This window comes from Ambystoma mexicanum, chromosome 6p, assembly GCF_040938575.1.
Source record: "Ambystoma mexicanum isolate Mex_15411 chromosome 6p, UKY_AmexF1_1, whole genome shotgun sequence".
Taxonomy (NCBI): Eukaryota; Metazoa; Chordata; class Amphibia; order Caudata; family Ambystomatidae; genus Ambystoma; species Ambystoma mexicanum.
This window is the reverse complement of record NC_090935.1, coordinates 800,693,815-800,715,417: the sequence shown is the minus strand read 5'-3', so window position 1 is coordinate 800,715,417 and position 21,603 is coordinate 800,693,815. Positions and strand designations below refer to the sequence as shown.

Sequence of the window (21,603 nt, the reverse complement as noted above, 5' to 3'; positions counted from 1 at the left end):
AGTACATTTTATAATTCATGCAAATTATCAGCAAATGGCTTAAGTGCCTTAGCAGAAACAATGTTGGAAGCATGGGGTGTGAGAACCACTCCCTTTAGTCATTGAGCAATTTCAGGAGTGAAAAAAGGCAAGGAAATAGATACCCAACCAATTCCGTAATAAATAACAGTGTGGGTTGTCAAAAATGAGTCATGTACTGTTGGAAAGCAACGTGCCTCGCCCGATATACATGACCTACAAACTCTAGCAAATGACAATACCTCAGCAAAAACTACAATCTATATGCTCGCTCTTCCTAACAGCACTAAGAATCAGAGTGCCACCTTTTAAGACAAAGGATAACATTTTCAGCATTTTGCGTGCCAGATCCATTTTTTATTCAGCATTGATGCAAAGGCACAGATTGCTCAGGAAACCCCATGCAGACGTCTCCACCAGACACCGCGAATGGACTAACCTCCCGACTGCCTCCGCATCTATGGCTAAAAGTCCTACAAAGACCCACATAGATTATAAGAATTCTCCCTTGGAGGGCAAGTAAAAAGGTACTTTATCAAAAGGCCTTTTTGGAACAATCTTGAACAAGTGGGGAACACCCCTAACCTCCAGCCCCCAAAACTGCTACTTTATGGAAGAAAAATAAATTTGTTCAGATGTCTTCATCTTTTTTTATGCCACCCAGTAAAGGTTTTAGACAAGAAACACAGGGCACTGCAGGGTGCATGGATACATTTCCTCAATCATCTAGACCCAACAACGAAAGCAGAGTTGCACTTCTGAACCCAAGGTTACCCCTGTTGTACTCTATCAGCAGCACATGGCAACCACACTCTAGGTTGAGACATGGTGCGATTATGCAGATACACTCCCAGAAGCGCCCACGCTAAGAGGAATGCTACTCCTACACCAGAATTGCCATTCCCATAAGGACGGTCTTGAGAACTTCCACACAGTCCTGTCTCGGGCATTGCTGCAAATTGAGCCAAAAATAAATAAATAAAAAAAAGAACACCCCTCCATCTAAAAGTATGTCCAACTCCCCTCATATTTCCTGGCTATTAGTGGCAGTTTATAACCTATGGACTAAGTTTATTACCTATGGACTAAGCAGACTAGTGTGTGACCTCTGTTCCTTTGTGCAACGGTTAAGCACACAATCCGTACAGGAAGGGTTCAAAGCCGGTTCTCAAGTTGCCAGACAGATTCTGCACACAGTTCTCTTGATGTTGGGTCTTTAATGTGAATGTCTCCTTTGACCAAGCTAGCCTGCCATGTATTATTTGCCAACTGTGAGGAATTCGGCCATCTTCATGGTGGGCTTGCGCTCACATGGGCTTTTTGGAAATTGGATGGTAGATCAATCTATGGGAAATGTGTGGGGCTAATCACGGATTTTCCGATGCTCACCGAACGACATGCGCATAGACCTGTGTACTTTGTGTGGACACAGCCTACAGGCGCAATCTCCACCCCCCCAGTCATATCTGACAGGTGGATTACACTATGCACCTCCAGAAGGGGGAGGGCCAAACCTCCCCCTTGCCAGGGCCAGCCTAATTAAAGGATCCACCATGTCCTTTTATTTAGCCATGTAGCTGGTGGCAGCATTCACATACTACGTTCTAATTAAACAGGCCAACATGGGGCCTGGCTGCAGAGGTTAACAAAGGAGACAGGAAACCCCAACACCCCCTCATATGCATCATGTCACCCCTGATGCCAGTTCCCGCCCTCAGTATCAATGGATAATAAAAAGTCATATCTGGGACTGCATGTGTACAGTAGTCATCCACGGAGGGACTGGGACCACATTTAGAAGGTACAAGCATGTGGTTTGGAGGAGCCAGAAAGACTGGTCGTGATGCCGCTTCAATCAGGATCCACATAGAGCTCTATTAACCAGAGGGACCCTTTGATCCACAGCAGACAGGGTGATGGTTGGGACTTAGAAACCATGCAACACCCTTTATCTTTTCTGTTGCAAAGTACTCTGGTTATGACCTCATGCATACAGGAGACTGTTGGTGGGGACCCAGGAAAGATTCATTAAAGTAGGCTTAGCCTACACCAATCCATGTGGCCCATTTGGCTTTGAAAGAGGGCTGAATACCTCTCTTGGCAGATCTGAAGACTAGAAATCATTGGACCTAGTCTGCCTTACATCTTCTGCCAGTAAAGCAAGATCCCTAAACATCTCCCAAGGAATGCCCTCCAGCGCAGGTACCCAACTAGCACACCCTGCTAGGCTCTGTAGCAAGCTTCCTGGGTGTGACGTGCGATACGAGTCCAGCAAAGAAGCTAGGAATGCTACGACAAGCCTCTACCGACATACACCTTAAAGGACATTTTAGAGCCAGTCAAGCCCCTCAAGCGGCAAACGGCTGCACCGCTGACTTATGCCATAGTCGCTAAAGGCGTTGGCGACGCCGCGACCAGTGCTTCAGAACCACTGCCCAGCACGAAGACAATTCCTAACCCTGAGCAGTCGGTATGCCAGCCTGCAGACGTCCGTCCAGCTTCGCTCGCTGAATGGCCTGACGCCTCATATCCGCAGCAGTCTCCCGCCATAGAAGCTGTAGAGCGCCCTGAAACAGACAACCCTGTTGAGCTCCAATAACTCCTACAGCACAAGGTACATTGTGGTTCTATTGAAACCAAGTATCCTTTAACTATTGTGATTAATTACTATGCAGACTACCCTCCTGTCAGTATCCACAGTGCATCCCTTTTCCTTCTTTAAAACGGTCTACCTATGCCTTCCTTTACAGGGTGGGTTGTATTTTGTAGTGCTAATTAAGTAGATAGTGTTATACAACCCTGATTGGACAGTTCCTTTTATCATTAGGCAATCTTTTATATTCACAGTTTTGCAACTAACCAATGATTCACAAACTTTCCGAGATAAGCCTGCCGTTCCATCCACGTTACCACAATTGGACAAGGAGGTTTATAATGTGCTTGTGTTTCCAATCTGTTCGGATCCCTTTCGGTGTACTAGAGGTGTGGGGTTGATTGATGGTTTAGAAACCGATATTCCATCACTGGACCACTGGTGCCCAGGAAATTGATTCAACAACCTCACCTCTAATCCAATTCTCTCATACAGCATAATTCTGGCTAGTTTACCAAATGACTATATACCAAGGTGGCTTCCATCAAAGCCAATCTGGTATCAAACAGGAGGGCTGGGATGGGCTTTGTCAAACTCCTTTCATCTCCCCCAGCACTCACTGCACACAACCAATTCCTGGCTCTGAACTTCAGCAACTTTGGCTGTAACAGAATGCCTTTGGTCATCAACAGGATTATCTAGTTAATAGCAGACTAGGTAGTCTTGAGCAAATCTCATGGCCATCACCAATTCACAACATAACACCACCACACTAGCAATTTCCTCCATGAAAAATCTTCTAGGCAACAAAGGAAGCTCTCGTCCCCTCTTGATTATATTTTCTTCTGGTCAAAACACCAAAAACTTTACAGACCAAAAGATCACCATCACTCACCCTTCTATTTTCGTTCCCCTACATGTTGAGAGTTGAATCTGCATGTTTTTGTATCTGACTTTTTCAGTCTCCCCCTTGCCTACTCTCCTTGGCCCAGGGCCAGTTTGCGTTTCAGAGTGTGTGAAAATTATCAAAGTGTACCTTTAGCAAAACAACTTACTGTTTTATTTTACTACTAAATAGAACTATATTTCTGTCATTGCCTTTTCAATTAGCAGAAACATTTGCCACATTATTTGCTGAAGTAGCAGAACACTTACTTAAAACAAGTTTATTGCTATTGGTATGTAATTGAATGGAACCTAAAAACACACAAACCCTAGGATAGTATTCATGACTTGTGGCAATTTAATCCCAAGTAATTAAGGAGGGCGAGTGTCGGGCTTATGAAGTTAAATGTGGGGCCCTAACTTGTAGAATAGCTAAGGGTAAGTGGAAAAACATTCAAAAGCAGGTTTCGGACAATGGTGCAAGAAAAAGACAGTCCCCAAATAAGGTAGCATGCATTTAAACATTAAAGCCATTTAACTTGTTGAAATGGGTATAGGCAGTAATCATACATAATTCTACTGCCACATCCTTACTGTCTGAAGGTAGTTGGTTAATTTGGCAAAGTAATAATACTTATACAAAACAGACATGCATGTAGAAATCGATGTGTTCTTCTGAATGTTTGAAATAAGGGCAGTATGCAGAAGTACACATTTCAATGGCATTTCCAAAAATATGCAGCACATTTGAATGTTCCTGATGTTGCACTTTGAATAGACTGCAAAATCAAAAGTTAGAGGGCCTCAGTTTGTCCTCTCCGCTAGCCAACGTCAAGTTGGGGAGGACAAAAAGATCTGATGTGTGCATTGTGCATGTGGCTAACCAAGGGGGCAAGCGACTTTATACCTTGCTATTAGCTTGTAACTTAAAATGTTTCTCCCAGATTTAATTAGGAGTTTCAATCCTTCGACCTCTCTGCCAGTGGCGATTTCTGGAGAGAATCCGACAGGATTCTTGAAGGTCTGCTAACCTCCTGGATTCTGTTCCGCCCATCTAACAAATATTGAACAGAAGACCTGTTGTAGCATAGGGGTGCGGCATGGTACTCCCAACTAAGAAAAAAACTGCAGAGTCAGAGACAGTGTGTGAAATTCCTTCCTTTACTATTGAGCTTTGCAGTCCCAGTCATACTGAAGAAATACACAGACTCCCTTATTTGGAAATATTAGGCCACGTTTAATCTTTTACATTATTAAGCATAATCAACATTCACATTTAAACACGACCCGAAATACCTATATATTGCATAACCACCAACTGCAAATGTTTCCATAAAAACCAAATCCACACTATTTACAGTAGTTCCTCCTTGCGACAGACAGTCCTGGTGTAACTGCCCATTCTGTACCCTACAGCGGTGAGGTCCCCTCTAAGCCGCTGCAGACCTCCCAGTCACCTTATGTTGGGGGACAATCCCAGGAGGCACCCTTCCCTTGTCGGGTACCTTCCGCCTCCTTTAGCCCCCCTTTCTCTACCCACCCTCCCATCGGACCCTCCTACTTGGCCGAAGTCATTCCAGCGAGAGGCAGACAGTGCCCTCAATCACTGCACCCAACCGGCCTCAGGGTTCCTCCGGAGGGGGAACATCACTGACCATCTGGTCCACCCCCACCGGCCACAGGACTTTCGACCATCCGGTCCCAGCTAGTGCTGCGTTCATCCAAGCTAAAAGTTTTTTAAAAGCAAGTCCATGCCCAGCTCATCTCGAGGATGCATATTCCACCCCTCTTATCAAGCTGTTGGGCAGAATTCTTAATCACCCACCTGACAAACGGGCCAGTTCAGAAGAAAATGGCATGTAACATCAAATACTCCAGATGATACATCTCCCAGTCAGTCATATTTTAATTTCTTAGCACCCCGCCCCTCTGCCCCTTTTATTCTCTGCTATGGCCCGTGAAAATGGACGTCCCATCGGGATAATCTTTAGTGCAAATGTTTTGCTGCCCCATTAGGCGCTGCAGCGGTGCCAGTGTCACCTTTTCGGCCTGCAGGCATGTATACACTGATTCACGAAATTCTGCCACCTTAACCAGGAGGCAGCAAGTGCCCCGTTTCAAATCAATTTCAATCCCAAAACAATCTGATGGACACTGGGCCCTCTTATCCTGTGCCAACGGCACCCTAGCTCCCTTGTTATCTTCTGAAATGTCCCTAGTGTGTGTGTGTCTGCACTGCCTTGATAAAGGGGGGGCCCAGGAAGAGGAAGTCATCCAAGTGATTTACTACTCTCGCCCCCTTTTGCTCCTTTGTGGCCCATTCTAAGAATTAGCCGAATGTCTACACGAGAGAGCACCCAATTGAGAAGCATTTGTTGAAACAAAATCTTCCTCCCATCTGGAAACCTAGCAGCCGGTAATCATCAGGGTGAACCGGCGGCAGTCAGAATGCCGATTCAGCTCCCTTTCCCAGTTCTCTAAGCTTACTCAGGGCATCATCAAATGATGCATACTCAACGGAACATATATCCTCAACAATTGTATCATTACAGACACCCCTTTGGGGGAAGGATAAGTTGTGCATCATCCTGAAAATAGGGGAAAGAATTGTAAATTGGACAACAGGTTTTGCAATAGTCACAGCATAATGGTATGTTTTCCCTGTCCCTGGCTGCTCTACATCTTTCCTTTTCTTAGCAGGTGGTAATGCGGCCCTTCGGGCTACATTATCTCTTCTGGGCCCCATTTGCCACCCCGACTCCTCCTGGTCAGACGTGCAATCACTAAATCAATGGCCTTATCCTGCAGCAGAGCAAATCTTGCCGCAATGCTGGGTCCATCCTCCCTAATTATTTCTTCCTTCCACCAACCTCTTCAGTTATTTTCACCCTTGTGTCTTAGTGCCCCAGAATTAACTCTGCTCCCTTAGCTAGATGGCACCCCTCACAATACCACAGTCACACATATACCTCTTTCCCAGTCTTCACCTGGCCGGTGCCAACCAGGTCCCATCCTCTCCCCTGGAACCCTATGCAAGGGGAACAAACCCTCACAATGTCCCGATTCCTCACCCCTCCACCCCCACTGTCCGACCCCAAGCCAGGTACGCCGACCAAGTGAGAGCCCACCCAGCAACACCCAACCTCCTTAACTACACCACTGAAACAGAGGCCAGGTCCCTCACTGTGACAAGAGGCACAACGTGATCGGTGGCTGGCAGGAATCCCAGCAGCAGTCAAGTTGGGTCCTCCCTCAGCAGCAAGAAGACAGGAATAGAAGAAAAAAAACAGTAGGCAACGAAAATTTGTCCTTCGAGTGTGGCAGAGGTTCTCCTAACTAACAGTTGTAGTCCCGGCAGCGGTTCTCCTCACCAACAGTTGTAGTTCCGGCAGCAGGGAGGGCCAGGAGATGCACAGGTGCTCGGCAGGTCACACAGTCGAAAGTGAAGTAGCAGTTGCTCTCCTACTTTGACCCTGTATAACAGGGCCTATCAGCGTCATTGCTGCAACCCACGTGGCTCTTTTTTTGCATAGCCGAGGGCACGTTATCACACCCTCGGCCAGTTCCCAGCAGCTGCTACGGCAGCCGCTCCCCCTCCTGTCTTGCTGGCACCTCCCGCCCAACCTGAGGCACATCCATTGGAGTAAGGGATTGCCTTCAAACGCTTGCTACCAATCTAGGATCAAACAAAACAGGTCGTATCTGATTCGAAGAAGTAACCTGCAATGACATTGATTTTATCATGTTGTAAGCCCCCCTTTTATGAAAGGGAAAGTAATTCAGCAATCAAAACCCCACATGCAGGAACAGAGCCTCCAAATGGTGCAAGGTTGTGCAATAAAAAGCAGCTGGAAAAAAAAACAAAAAAAGACTTGAATGGAGACAGACAGGCTGATTGGCGTGGCCAGCTTTAAACAGTGCTACTTTATCTGATCAAGAATCGCTTGTCTTTTTCTGGCTACAATTTTATGGAAGCTTGATCATCAGGGTGTCTAGCAATCGCCTGTGTGCCTTGGTACATTCAGCCCACCTGTTGCTCTGGCAAAGCCCTAGCTCTGTTGAGAAGGGGAAAATGAGAGTATGACCTACGAGGGATAAATGATATGGTGCACTGAAGAAGCAGTGTGAGAAACATTGAGGACTACGTTCCCATTTACCAATTGACCATGCATTTTCCGGCTATATGAGCTGTTGCATTGGCCATTGCTAGCTCGCTCATTAGAAAGCAAGCGCAAGCCTATTTTGTTATTGGTTAAGCCACACCAGCTAACAGCTGCACCCGATCAAATTCCTGGGACACCCGTGCTTGAAGCAAAGCAAGGAGCCACTCAGGAAATTAGTTAATGTGTTGACATCTTGCCTTTCCAGGTGGCCAAGAAGCAGTAGCATCAAGCACCATATATCGTGGCAATGCACTGAATGACGCGTATGACGCGTTATGGCTGAAGAATTATTTGGTACCAAGGTTAAGATTACATCAGTTTTATGCCGCCCGAGGCCAGGCTCTTCAAAGAGTCCGGTCTAAGATAGGTGATTGATCCGTACATAGTTTCTCCGCTGGATAGCCATGGAGCAGGCATGTTTTCTTCCAAGGGCCAACCCGGGGCTCGACATTTCCACTTGGCACTAACAACGGGCTAGTCATAATAGACTTGTCCAATAAGAAAAAGGCGTCCTGTCCGTATGTATAAAATTGTGGTGGCGATTGACTTATGGCTGGCTAGTAGCTAGCCATTTGAAATATTTACCCCTTTCCAAATTACATAATTCGTGCTTGGGGTGTTCACTCAGCCAGCCGTCAAGGTTATTCCTAGATTGTCACAATCCTATTACATTCCAGTAATATAGATGGCATGGGCCAGGAAATGGTTCCTATTTCTTATAGTAAATGCCCGTGGCCAACTGGAGCAGTGCAAACATACGGTTCACTTTTAACCATGTTTGCAAATGTCTCCTAATCCTGCGTTTTTACATATCTAGACTGGCAAGTAAAGTTAGGTATAGGTCAGCTGGCAACAAAGGTCTGGCACGCTATGAACTAGCTCTAGGGGATGCCAGACACCTGTTCAGCAAACCTTTAATTTCGATGTCTGGGAACCAATCATCTACTTTACCTGTGCCTACCTTAACCCTTTATCTTCAGTCTCACCACCTCTATGGACTTTCCTCTATTCAGCCAAATGGATGTGCCCCAAAAAATAGGAGCCTCCTGAAGGCACTGTATTAAACAGTGCACAGCAGTTAGGGCACGTCATTTGTAGTTAGATTGATGCCAACCTAGAGCAGAGAAGCCAGGAGAAACAACAAATACATTGTACAAAAACACTAAAAAACAGAAGAATCGTGTAAATACCAATACAACTACTATGTACCAAATTTGAAAGTAAAAGTATTAAAACAATGTCGCAACTAAGAGCACATTTCGGCATTGCAGTCGAAAAAGTACAGCTGTACGCTTTGGGAACTACTGAAAACCAAATGGATAAAGACGACTGTGGAATAACAGGCTGAGCAACTTCTCATACTTGGGAGGTTGTCAAGAGAATCACAAGGAGCTCAGCTGAATATCTGATGTGCTGAACTGTAACAAACCTGCTGGCTTCCTTGGCACGTGAAAGCCCAAAGCCAGGTTCAGACAGATGTGCCACAGTCTACACACAACACCTTGCAGAAGCCTGTCCTCCAAGCATGAATGCGGCATTCAGTGCCTGCATAGAGGGGCTCTAATAAAAGTGTTTAGCTGGCATGAAAACACAGTTACATAAGAGCAGCAGGACATTTTTTGAAAACCCCTGAAGCAATTTGCTGTGCCTGCAAGCCACATACAGGATAGTTATGATATTATAATGCAGACTGTAAACGGAGGTTACCATAATTAAAGTCTCATGCAATGGACAGTGATTTGGGGCTACTAGGGGCGGTCGGTGAGGGACAGTACTGACGCAAGAAACATATTGGTGACCGATCAATTGCATATGGAGCTGCTTGCAAGCCTGTAAACTAGTATACATGTTTGATGTTATTACTACGCATTTAACCCAACATAGAATTTATTAGACAACTGCGCTACAACCCAAGCGTAATAAAACGTCATTATGTAAACACAAGATGACAAACTTATATACACAGAAGATCTGAATTCCATTAAAAGGCAACTTGAAAATCAATTCGGTAAGATAAACCAAACACTTCACTGTTCTGTATGCAGCAGACTGCTTCAATGAATTTTCCATTAAAAATTAAGTTGTCCGAAAAGACATGGCTTTAATTAAAATTAACGTTACCTTATTAGTAGCAGTAGCACTGGATCCTGGCACAACAGGCACATTCGTCACTTGTACTGACAAATAATTGTTGTCTATCAGAGGCCAAGCCCCTTCCACTTTACATGTCTGAAAGTGATCCTTGAAAGTCCTCAGATGGGGGTCTCCGAACAAACCACAGAAGAGGTAGGTAGGCTGGCTGTGCTCTCCTAACAGGTGTTCTCGAATGCCAGAGCGGCTATGGTAGTTGCATGGGTCGTGAGCCACCTCAGGGTGCGTGGAGGAGGTTGGGCCGTCCTTTGAACAGTTTCTCTGGCTCATGAGGTCACTGATCCCCAGCACAGCAGAATGATAGACTAGGTCTCCCCGGCACGCTTTAGACGTTTTCTGAGTGCAACCAGCATATGCACGCAGGGCCTTGCAGAACTCCAACTCAAACCCATCAGTATTCAGATGAGAAGTAAGAGAGACAAAATCAGAACTACACTTGTGGATACGGCACTGCGTCTGTGGATGTTGCCCATCACCTACAAAAGAAGAGTGAAAACGTTTTAGGAGGTTATACATTTGATTTACCCATGTTTTAATGATTGGCGTGGTGGGAGGGAGAAGCAGACTTATTCCAAGTGATCAGAACCAACACATCTATTTCAGCCTGCAAACCAGTACATCATGCAGTGCTTAAACTTGATGATTTTCTGCCACAAGAAGGGTAAAAATAGTTAACCCCCCAGATCGTAGCTTACTATTGGTCTTCTTTTAAGACAATTTTACAGTTAAAGAACATATGACCAGGAATCGTCACAACAAATATGAGCAGGGCTGGATCCAGAGAAGGAGTAGGACAGACAGAAGGGGGCTCTGCATACTAACTAATATGGGGGGACTTCATTTTTCAAACTTACAAATCTGCAATACACATGGACAAAAAAAAACAGATTGGTCTTCAAAATATGCCACATCATCCAGTGTACGATTTTCACATCCTATGGCGATAGACAGGTTCTGATGTGGTAGTAAATCTAACCATAGGTGTTAATCGGTGGCAGAGTCAACCGATACTTCCAATCCCACCTCTGGAAATCGAGCAGTCTCACAGGCAGGCCAAGAATGGACATTTCAGTTGAATGCAACAAGGAAAGCTAATGGATCCCAATATGTTTCTTCGATCGCGTGCACAAACAGTATTAAGAAGAAGAAAAAGACTTATCTTGAATTCTCCAATACTTTCGGAACGACCAGTAAACGTGCCTATAGTACCTTCTAATTGTACAGCAATTCGTTGACAAATAGAACTAACAAAGATGGAACCGCGTCAAAGTTTGGGTTTGTATACCGATGCTTGAAGCCTAATACGCAACTGACATTTGCCACAAGTGAAATCAGACATTCATTGCAGCTAGCCATCGCCTACACAATGAACAACATTTGCAGTTCAGAAACTATATTAGCAAACCAGCATTTTTAACCAGCAGTTATTTTTTTTAAAAAGTGAACTCCACAATTGTCTTTTAACAAACATGTAAGCATAACTTACCAGGGAAACTAGTAAGAAATGCACTGCTTTGCTTTCATTAGGCATGTGTTCGCCCTGAAAGGAAGGCATCAGAGATATATATGGTCACCATATATAATGTTGCTGGGAAAGGGTGGTCGTTGTGGCGACATATATTGACAGGGTCAGCGAGGATTGCGGTGGTGTCCCCCGCTCCCCTTGAAAAAAAAAAGGGGTGGGGTTGCGGGGTTCTACCCCGCATTTTCCATCTAATAATGTCCCTGCAAAACAGCAATTCTTCTGCGATTTTCTGCGTGGCGTTATTTTTGAGGGGACCTTATTACATGGAACCGAAAGTATTGGCGAGTGTGCCGAGATTAAACTCCAGACCTTTGTGCTGCGGTAGCTTATACTGAATGAGTATACAAAAACGATTAAGGTCCGGTTGCCTGTGTTAATATCTGCAATGCCTCTGAGCGTTTGCCTTTAAAGCCAAGAAGTAACCACCTTCCCAAATAAGGGTTTTCAGAAAATCTAAAAAGGAGTCAATGGTTGTGAGAGATAGAACAGATGTTCACCAGATTGTTACATAGGTAAGGAATCGAAATTGATGGGGGAACCATTTTGCTCCTGCATATTGCCTAAAGAGCCTGGTTAGCTGAACACCAAACGCTACTTTTAGTTGCCCAAGCCAACTGACACTGCACAAATATACATATAGCAAGGGTGAAAATTTCAAGTTCTGAGCTAACAAGCCAAAGTCACTCGCCATCTTAATTCTAAACATACACAAACACATCATATATTACCAGCCAAGAGTCAAATATTACTAGCCAGTGGCGAGTGAACATTTTGCGCCTTGTTTATAGGATTTATCACTCCACCTGTCGTGGAATTTGAATAAAAGGGGTATTAGTAAACGTCTAGAAGTCAAAAAAAATTGTCATGTGCACTGGACAGAAAGTTACAAAAGTAGCACTTTCCTACCTCCGATGCTTGCAATCTTGTGTTGCTATTTGTTTAAGCCCTCCATTAAAAAACACACACCATCATGAGAACTCATGTTTGAGACAAAACTTTAATGGCTCTTGGGTCTCAATGAACAACTCCTGGTCACAGAACAATCCAGACATCCTGGCGCTATATCTAGCTCCTGCTCCATGAATCTTAATTTCGACCCCTGTAGGGGGCCCAGAGGAGCACGCCATGTAGAAGGGTCAGCAAAAACTAAATACAACTCTCTAGGTACACAACTGTTGTAGCTAACTTGAAACACAGTTTTGTTGCAAGTGTGAGATCCACCACCGAGAACAAAAGCATATACTGTCCCCATGGGTGTCGTCAACTCAGAAGAACTACAATCACGTTTTAACTGTGTACAAAAACAAGGAGAATGCAAGTGTGAATAGGTCTGATCCTGCCACAAAGGCTGCCCACACTAATTCCAGGCACATATTCTTCGATCAAGAGTACCACCAGCCATTGCAATCATGTGTTTTGGCCTCCTGTTCTGAGCCAGTGATGGCACAGACAAACCAAAAAAAGTAATTGATGGTTTTGAATAAATCTGAACCACTGGCATTGTTCTGGCCAACCTTCCACAGGGCCGTTTTTTGTTAGCCCATCAGCCATTGCAAAAGGGGTCCAGCCATAAGCAAATCAGTCCGGTAATGCCACCAATGGGAGGAGCCCAGCTCGCACTGTTAGGACAGGTCCCCTCTGCATGGAAACAAGTAACCCACAGACAGGTTTCAGCCTTGTTCGGCTTCATCAATGAGGTGGAGCTTGGTTCCCTATTGAACAGCGAGCAAAGAACCCATGGCTGGGCATACCATCACTCTCATACAGGGAGACAAACTATAACCAAACAAGTGAAAGAGACCTAAGCTACTCTCACTGATGACAACCAATGAGGCAGAAACAGGTCAGGGGATGCTTGTGGCCTCTTGCAGAGGGATGTGACCTAGCATTTCGGGCTCGACTGTCCCTTTGCATATGGTCTTCCCCCTTCTGTAGTGGCTTGGTAGGCTGAAAAACTGGGGGGTTGTCTAGAGCTGTGCCTGTGGTCATGATGTATTCAAAACCTTCCAGAAATCACCTTATGGTTTTGCTTTAGTGATGGCACAGAGCAAGATGTCCAGGTCTGAATCACCCCAATCCCTGCACTGGCGAGGCTCAGGGAGAGAAAAAACTGGTCTATGGTGTTTTTGCACAGAGGAGATTTTGAGCTGGACTGTGTCTGCAGGCAGGGTTCGAATGGTGCAAATGGCGGTTTTCCTCCAGTATCGCACACCTACTGTTTTGGGAGGCCCCCCTTACCTGTGGTAAAGCCCAAAACACCAAAGAAAAGACCAAGGACATGAGCGAGATCAGGGTGCACCATGGTGGCTACAGCCATAACAGGAAACATTTTGCTTTTAACAAAAGTCACAAAAAATCCAATGCATTTCAGATCCAAAGGACCATTCATCAGTGCACTGCCAGTCTTTGGGTGCAGATTATAAGCTAATCAGGCTCTCCGAGGGTAGAAGCAGGACCCAGCAATCACCAACATGTGCATTAACAGACTGGCTGAAACAATATTTCTACTTTATTCGACCATGCATGTGAATTAAGAACCTGCACAACAACATTAACCACAAAAATTGAACTAATTTGCCCCCTTCCCACATGTCCACGCTAGACTTGCAACAATAAAACTGGATTCCCACCAATTTTCCCACATATGAAATCCTTTGGCTACACCAATGGAGACCCATCCTTCGATCCACGAGTCACAAACCATCAAGAAAACCTCAAAAATCAAACCTTTACTCCAAGCATCTGGCTTCAGACCTGCCTTCACCAGCTATGGTGTAATCTAATTTGCATTAACATCTTAATTTCAAGGCATTCTGCACCACCCTGGCTCCTGCGAGAAGTAAACCTAATCACAGACAAGAAAGAACATCTGCCACATACCCTGATCCTTCAAGAACGCCCTTGCTACCACCTATAAAGCTATACTTGATGTTACCCCTCCAAAGCTAGCTGAAAAAAACTCAGGATATCGCGGGGGTAGGGGGGACACCAACCAAAAATGGTGAAATCAATAACAGCGGGAAAGAAACAAAAAGCCTCTTTTGTTCTGCAGCGTGAACAAAGAACTGCTCAGAAAGCTGCATCAGGCAAACCCAGTTCGTCTTACACTTGAGGAAAGAGCAGATTGTTTCTTGAGAAGTGGAACTCTGTGCCCAACTCCGAATTCCACTGCCATATTTCCACCAAGGAAAGCAGGTGGCAAATTAAGGATGTCAGGCAGTCCAGAAGAAGTGCACGTCACAATGTGTGACAAGTATTGCGGTTTCGTTTACATCAGTATGTGTGGGAAGAGAAGAACACAGGCGGAGTTAAAGAAAAGTGATGGCAATTAGAATGCTTACATACCGAGCTAGTATAAATGTCCCATATTGAATCACGAGTTGAGTTTAATGTGTTCACAAAATGAACATTGGGAGTAGGCTGTGGTGTATATAAGCACCAAGTGATCATGTAACCATTTATTTGGTCTGGGAATAACCAACATCCTCACGAGGCCAGCACCTGCATCGTACAGTCCGTATCAAATTTTATTTCTACCACAAAACATGTGAAGGCCGATTCGTGTGCCTACACTTGCCAGACAAAATACTGTATTGCTAAATGTTAAGTCTGAACATATTAAAATGAACACATCATTAATAGACATGTTTAGTTAGCATCAAAATCTCTCTGATGCAACCTAAATGTTTTAGTCTCATCCCAAAGAATACCTCAGAGTGGGTGGGTTGAGCACATAATACAGAGCTTGCTGCAGCATTGAGATGAGACTTCTGCCACAGACGAAAATTACCCTGCAAAAAAATACTCGCATCGGTTGTGGCGGGGGAAAACATGAAGAAAGGGGTCTATGAGATGGTCCTCGGGTTTCGTGCATCTGCCACAGATGTGAAAGCTCCATACATAAAGTGGTCTTAAACATCAAATAGTGCAATGGGGTGTGAGGGGGTATGAAGCGAGTGGTACAGCGACTAGGGAATCACACATCCGGGCTGCAGATGAAACATGGGCGTGAAGTCAGACAGCCCAGTCACAGACACCAAGCAACAGATAGAAGTGAAACCCACCCCAGGAAACCACCCTCAAATACTGACCACAACATACAGCTAACAGCCTCCAAGGACACCAAGACCACCTTTATAAACACAAAAAATAAAGAAGGCCGAGGAGGGGTCGGAACAAAAGTGAGAAGAGTCAACATCAATGAAATCTATTTGCTGGTCTTGACATACGAATAGAGGCAAAGTGAATGATCTAATAGACCAGGCTACATGAACCAGAGCATAAATGCATTTACATCAGATATAACAATCGCTTGTAGGCATGCCGAATGTTCTAGGGTAGATTTGGACACCAAACGATAAAAGTAACACAAAGTCGAATGGACTTGAGCACTCATGGCGGGGAGCCAACCAATTAGTTTGCTTGAATCGAGTGCTGAATCCCACGATCCAAGCCTGCGTTCCGGGAAACCTGAAGGCTGGTCTCCCGTCCCACCATCTTCACCACCACCCTCGTCACATTATTTTGGCAGCAGTGCAACCACCACTCCAGCCTCCTGGGGTGCCATGGAAATAGAAGAGGGGCTCTGTTATGGAGCCCCACCTTCCATCTCTAAGCTGGTCATCTTACATATTTTGTTTGAATGGACGGGGTGCTGCAAGCACACCCATTTCATTTAAATATGTATCATTGTTTTCAGCACCCTGGGTTTCCGGATTTAAAACCTGGGGTGCTAATAGCAATAAGACCCTTGTCTGTGGGCCAGATCGTAACTTGGGCAGTTACCACGCGATGTGGGCCGCCGACTCTGTTCTTATTAGTCAATTATATATACTTCATGCATTTGAATAACTTAGCATCTGCCAGAATGTAAATGTTTTGGTGTAGACTGGTATGCAATACTACTTCAGAGAACTGTACTAGTATTCGGATAACTACCATCCTTCCCTTTCTCAGAGTGTTTAACCCCCTCCTACTTTCCCACCATGAACCCTTTTTCCCCCTCCTCTGCTGCCCTTTTCTATTCTCTTGCAGTCCCAAGGTATGGATACCTCATGGAAGTGTCACATTGTGCCACTTTCTGAACAAGCCGTAGTGCTGTTACACCACTGCAGCAGCGACTGGTGCAATATTTTTTTACATAACCTATAGAGAAACAAAAATGAACATACCACGGTTCTGGCCTTCTTGAAGCATTTGATTAGGCAGCAAAGTGTGGGAAATTGCTATGGTCCGTCAACCATAGGATGCGTGCCAAATGAACACCCCAGCAATAATACTACACGGCACCAAATTAATTGTATTCATCATATCAAATCCATCAGAAACGCGTTTACAAATACTTCAAGCACCGATTCCCCTTCGCCAGATCTTGCTATGCTTTTGAACGAATCCTGAGTACCGATGGGTTAAAACGTTTGTGCACACTTCAGAACTGGTTGAAAACGTTCTACATCTGGATACGATTTGCCATCAGCCGAAGTTAACATTTCACCATTTTCCAATGGGGCCCGAAAAGGGGAAAAACAAAACCACCGTGCCTTCTTGAACAAGACCCCACATGTAAAACTACCTTGCCGTGTGAAAAGCATCCCAGTGTGCGCCACTGTGGCAGAGCGGCACAATGGTGCCTCGCAGCTTGAGAAAACATTACTGCGAAAATGCTGGTGCTTAATTTATATTTCAGTTCCTGTGTGTAAAAAACAAGCTCCGATTTCAAACTGCCATGATCTAGACTAGAGGAAAGCAAATACAACATTCTGCAAGCACGAACGCCAAAGCGCCACACAGAAACACCCCTTCTGTCCCCATTCTCTATATTTTTCTGTTCACACTCTGCGCAGCGTAAATCTGTGTCCCCCACTGTACCCAATGGCTAACATCTGGGATGCCGAGGACAACCGGGTATGGCACCGCGGAAAGCGCATTCAAGTCAAGGTTCCGAGGTATAGGGGTTAATGATACAAAAAGCTTACCGTAATACGGAAGTAAACATCCAAAAGCGGAACTACCTGGGAACACCTTGGAAACTATCTCCATCGGCGCCATAGCCACTTTGCGCGACAGTGGCATGAACTGTGGTACACCACATTCCCAACCACCGGCAAACAAGTGGAAGTCACCATCTACATACACCAAGAAAGAGCGTTCCAAGAATTCACAAAAACAGGTTGCAGTCGGGTTTCCACAAAAGGTTAAACAAAGACAGTAATACGCCCCATCGGGTATCATGGAATTAGTGAAGAACAGAATAGACCACTTCGAGGAGACGGAAATACCACCCGAATAAACCAAATGAAAAAGCGGCAATGATGCGATTATCGAACATGGGGCAGACACCAGACTCCTCTCTGGCAATGAAAGGGGTCACCCTCTGGAAATGAAAGGGATCACCCTCTGGAAAACTGGGTCTGGCAGGTCATACGTAAGTTAGCAACAAGGGAATGAGAAAAACAGGTGGGAAATGGTTCCATTTGCTACTGTCAACTTGCTTGTAAGTTCCGCATGTAGATTGGATGGTATGCCAAATACTGAATGGACCACAATCGAAAACCTTTTTCAGGGCCTACACTTGAAAACGCCGTCGCATCAGTATTTATTGGTAGTTTAGAAGCAGTACATGTATTGCAAAATAAGGTTCGTGGTCAAACAATTATTGAAATAAGCTATAGCCAGTCGTGCCTATCGATAACTTGACAACTAAATGTTAAAACCCGCACTAGTGTCACGGACACGGCTGTCAAAAATAAAAGTCATCAGAAAGGGTAATTGGTGCGGATTGGGTTCGTTAAACAGCAACGAGCGGCTGATCAGAGAACGGCTACTCCCTACACGCGGCCATTAAACCGGGCCAATACCCATTTGTTATCTGTAATAATAACTGCTACCGCTTGGTCAGTGGACTGCAAATACGAATAAAAAGTAGCCCTTTACATGCATATGACAGAGTGAACCAGAGCGGCCACGGCTCAAAAGGACATGTCGTTTCAGCTCCAATGTTGCAGTTTTAGGGATCTCCAGTCCTCAACTGGAGATCCCTCCACTAGGGTTCGCCTACACCCTCGCGGCACTTCGGACCAATGCGCCCACCAGAGAAATCCATCTTTGCCTGCGAAGGAGGCCCGTGCATTTTTTATGACTCGCCACGTTCCATGTCTCAGCAGCAGTCGGGTCCCTCACCAGGACGGTCATCTTTATAGGCACAGTCCCAAGAACGCGCGGCCCCAGTGAATATTTAATGCCACTGCACACTCTGCCTGTCAGGGGGTCAATAGATGAAGCCACGGCGGAGCAGATAAAGCTACTCCAGCCTCAAGGGCCGAGAAAGACCATGACAGGTCTGGGAACGCTGGCGTCCATCAGAAGCTTTGTGATGGGATGGAACAGAAAATGAACAAGGAGCGTGGATCCTTATGGGTCCGAGGCAACCCAGACAATACCATGCACATGACACTGGTAGGCAGTAAAGTCATCCACCACAAATAAAAAAGCCACCCAAATAGCGTTTATGCAATGCAACCCTACAACGTGGGGCTTGCTTCTAAAACGCAAATAACTGGCAAGGGGTATCGAGGCATGTATTTAATATGCTATGCAACCCTTTAAGAAATAATCACGAACATATGTGGATCCTCCAGTCATTTTTAGCCAGAGGGCCATGTCTTAGTGAAAATGAGGTTTCTAAGCACGGAAAGGGATCGAACCTGTGTTGCTCCGTGTCGCCTTGCTTCCACGGCGAGTACGTTGCCCCTGAGCCATCCTCACGAGACTGAGTAGAATAATCCGAAAAGTATCATACAGGCTAACGCTGCCATTCACAATGAGTTTACTAAAAGGTAATCGGTTGGGGGTACGGGGATAGGAAGGGGATACAGTTGGCTGCTTCTGCTCGCAGTAGAAGTATCACAGCTCGTAATATTGCTTAACTTCGAACATGGCACATTTTACCAGGCATAATTAGTCGACTACCAAAATCAGCGCATTCTAAGCGAACCGCATAGGAGCATATCAAACAAACGTCAGTTCCGGCTTTAAAACACATCTCTGTGGGTCTAAACGAGATGCGGAATCTTGCCCAAACGTAAGTAGACTAAACGTCTTACTGTGAAAGATATTTGTGCACACACGAACACAACTCTGAAGACCTCTGTGTATTACTCAGCCAGCGCTAGCTCCCGGAGGTGTTAGGTCTGTCTGATGTTTCGTGGTTAATCCTCTTAAATAGCGCTCTCTACTTCTAGAAAGTCATCTCCCCCAAAAACAAATACACCCCCCACAGAAATCTAGCCAATAATAGTACGCGACTGCGTGTGAACACAGCTGCCATGCCTCTCTGCAGCTACAGGGGTTCATTTGATGCCACCCCGAATGCCAGACACCTCACACAGAGCGCGTGGGGAATCACACCCCAGAGCCGCTTCCCAACACCGGCCAGACCCCACTGTATGTAGACTGGCACCGAGGAGCGCGACTATGCCCTCAGAAGCACTGCCTTGAAACTGGAGCCGAGGGCGCAGCGACTTTCCATCTTTAAAATGGCAAAACCTAGCAGCAGAAGTCCCCAGCCACGGCATAAACAGTGTCCCGAATCAATCCTAGGTGGAGGTAGATTCCTTAAACGTATCCAATACTTGCCATGTTAAGACGCTCGCATAAGAAGGGCAACACATCCTATTAACCGACAAGACCAAAAGCACTCACTTGTATATGCAAAGCCATCCAATTATAAGAATTACCTTTGGGAAACAAATCTCGCAACACTTACGATATCCCCATAACTTCAGACGCCACTGACATTAACCCTTTTCGTGTTTGGAGAGGCGAACACGACCGTCTAGGGGCGCATCGCAGAGTCAAGGGGGGCTGCAAACAATTGGTGGCCTCGGAGTCGAGTAGAGGTGCAGCCCGTGACACCCGCTCTTTACACTGCGCGACCACTCTCCCCCGCCCCTCTCCCCACCTGAGCATGCTGCATCCCGGATCTCACGAGCCCAGCGGACCACCCCCACTCCAGGCACTCGCTGGAGTAGGGCAGGCCACTAGCCGGCAGCCCACCCGCTGCCCTTCCTCCTACCTGAGGCGGCCCAGCACAGCCAGAGCAGCAGCAGCGGCGGCGCGCGAACAGGGCGGCGGTCAGCGCCGTGGAAGCAGGGGGCGGCCGCTCTCCCCATACCCGTCCATTCAGGGCTCTGTGGAGGAGAGAGAGGGGTTAGCGGGAGGGGCCCCGGGCCTCCTCTGTAGAGGGGTCCCGATGAAAAGCCACCCTGCGGGGCCCGGGTGCAAGCAGGGCGCTCGCGGAGGCCGGTGAGAAGCTCGCACACGCAGCGCGACTGTGACAGCAAATACGCCTCGCGCTCGCTTCCCCCCCAAGGTAGAGACTAGTTCCCATTAGAGGAACGGACCCAGCAACGCGCCCTGAACGTGTGGTAGACGTCTTGTTCCTTGCAAATTACACTGCCTCCTGATGGCCTGACGAGCGGGAAGGCGGCAGCAGCAGACCGAGGAAGGCTGGTGGGGAAAAGATGGTGAATGTGTCAGGCAGCCCTTTCCTTGCAAGCTTTCCAGGCAGATTTTAAGTAACCTAGTCAGGTTTTATTTCGCCATCTGTGGTTCTGTGCAAGAGCGGTCTGCATATGATATGAATTGTTATAAGTAGGTGCTGTGTTTAGGGAGGGTTCAGGGTGTGATGGTTGCTGGTGCGTTTTCAAGGGAAGTTTATGGAGTGGATTTAACACCCACACTTAGTGATTCATTAAAAGGTGTATCAGTGTTGGAAATGGACATTATTAACTGTGGGATCGCACCAACGATACGGACAGGAGGGTTGGCAGGATCTTGGTCTATGCAGGAGATTTTTCTACGCCCCCCACCCATGATTAAAATATTCCTTTTCAGGAGATTAATTAATTAACAGCTGACAATAACCCAAGAGAGGGGGAGTGTTTCCTATAATGTTGCAAGCAAAGTATAAAAGGTGCACAGCTTTTAAACCTATCAAGCTTGCTTGAATATTTTCTGCACAGTACAAACCTAACAAGCATATTTACCAGATGTTCAAGTGGTCTAGTGGTTAAGTCTCCCGACCTTTGTCCAGAAGGTGTCCTGGCATCAGAAACAAAAGCAAACTGAAAACATTAACATTAAGACCCTTTTACCAGAAGACATATTTGCCAGATCTGGGAAAATCCGGGCTAATGACCAGCGCTGTGTGCACTTTATTCACCAGATTGTATTTATGTATCTTTAGCTTACTCACACGACTGTATTCT

General features: G+C 45.9%; 1 protein-coding gene across 2 annotated transcripts in view; it reads right to left on the bottom strand.

Moving 5' to 3' along the window:
* The window catches only part of RGMB (repulsive guidance molecule BMP co-receptor b), a 65,427-nt gene extending 44,673 nt beyond the window's left edge, over positions 1-20,754 (bottom strand). The window contains exons 1-2 of one of the 2 annotated variants that reach the window (XM_069625452.1): positions 20,409-20,754; positions 9,781-10,286 (exon numbers count right to left, since the gene is read on the bottom strand). In XM_069625452.1, coding sequence (XP_069481553.1) covers positions 9,781-10,286; positions 20,409-20,505 — 603 coding nt within the window. In that variant the 5' untranslated portion in view covers positions 20,506-20,754. Of the gene's footprint in view, positions 1-9,780; positions 10,287-16,506; positions 16,786-20,408 lie in introns of those variants that run through there. The other variant, XM_069625453.1, reaches the window with a different exon arrangement.
* Between the last annotated feature and the right edge of the window lie 849 nt (positions 20,755-21,603).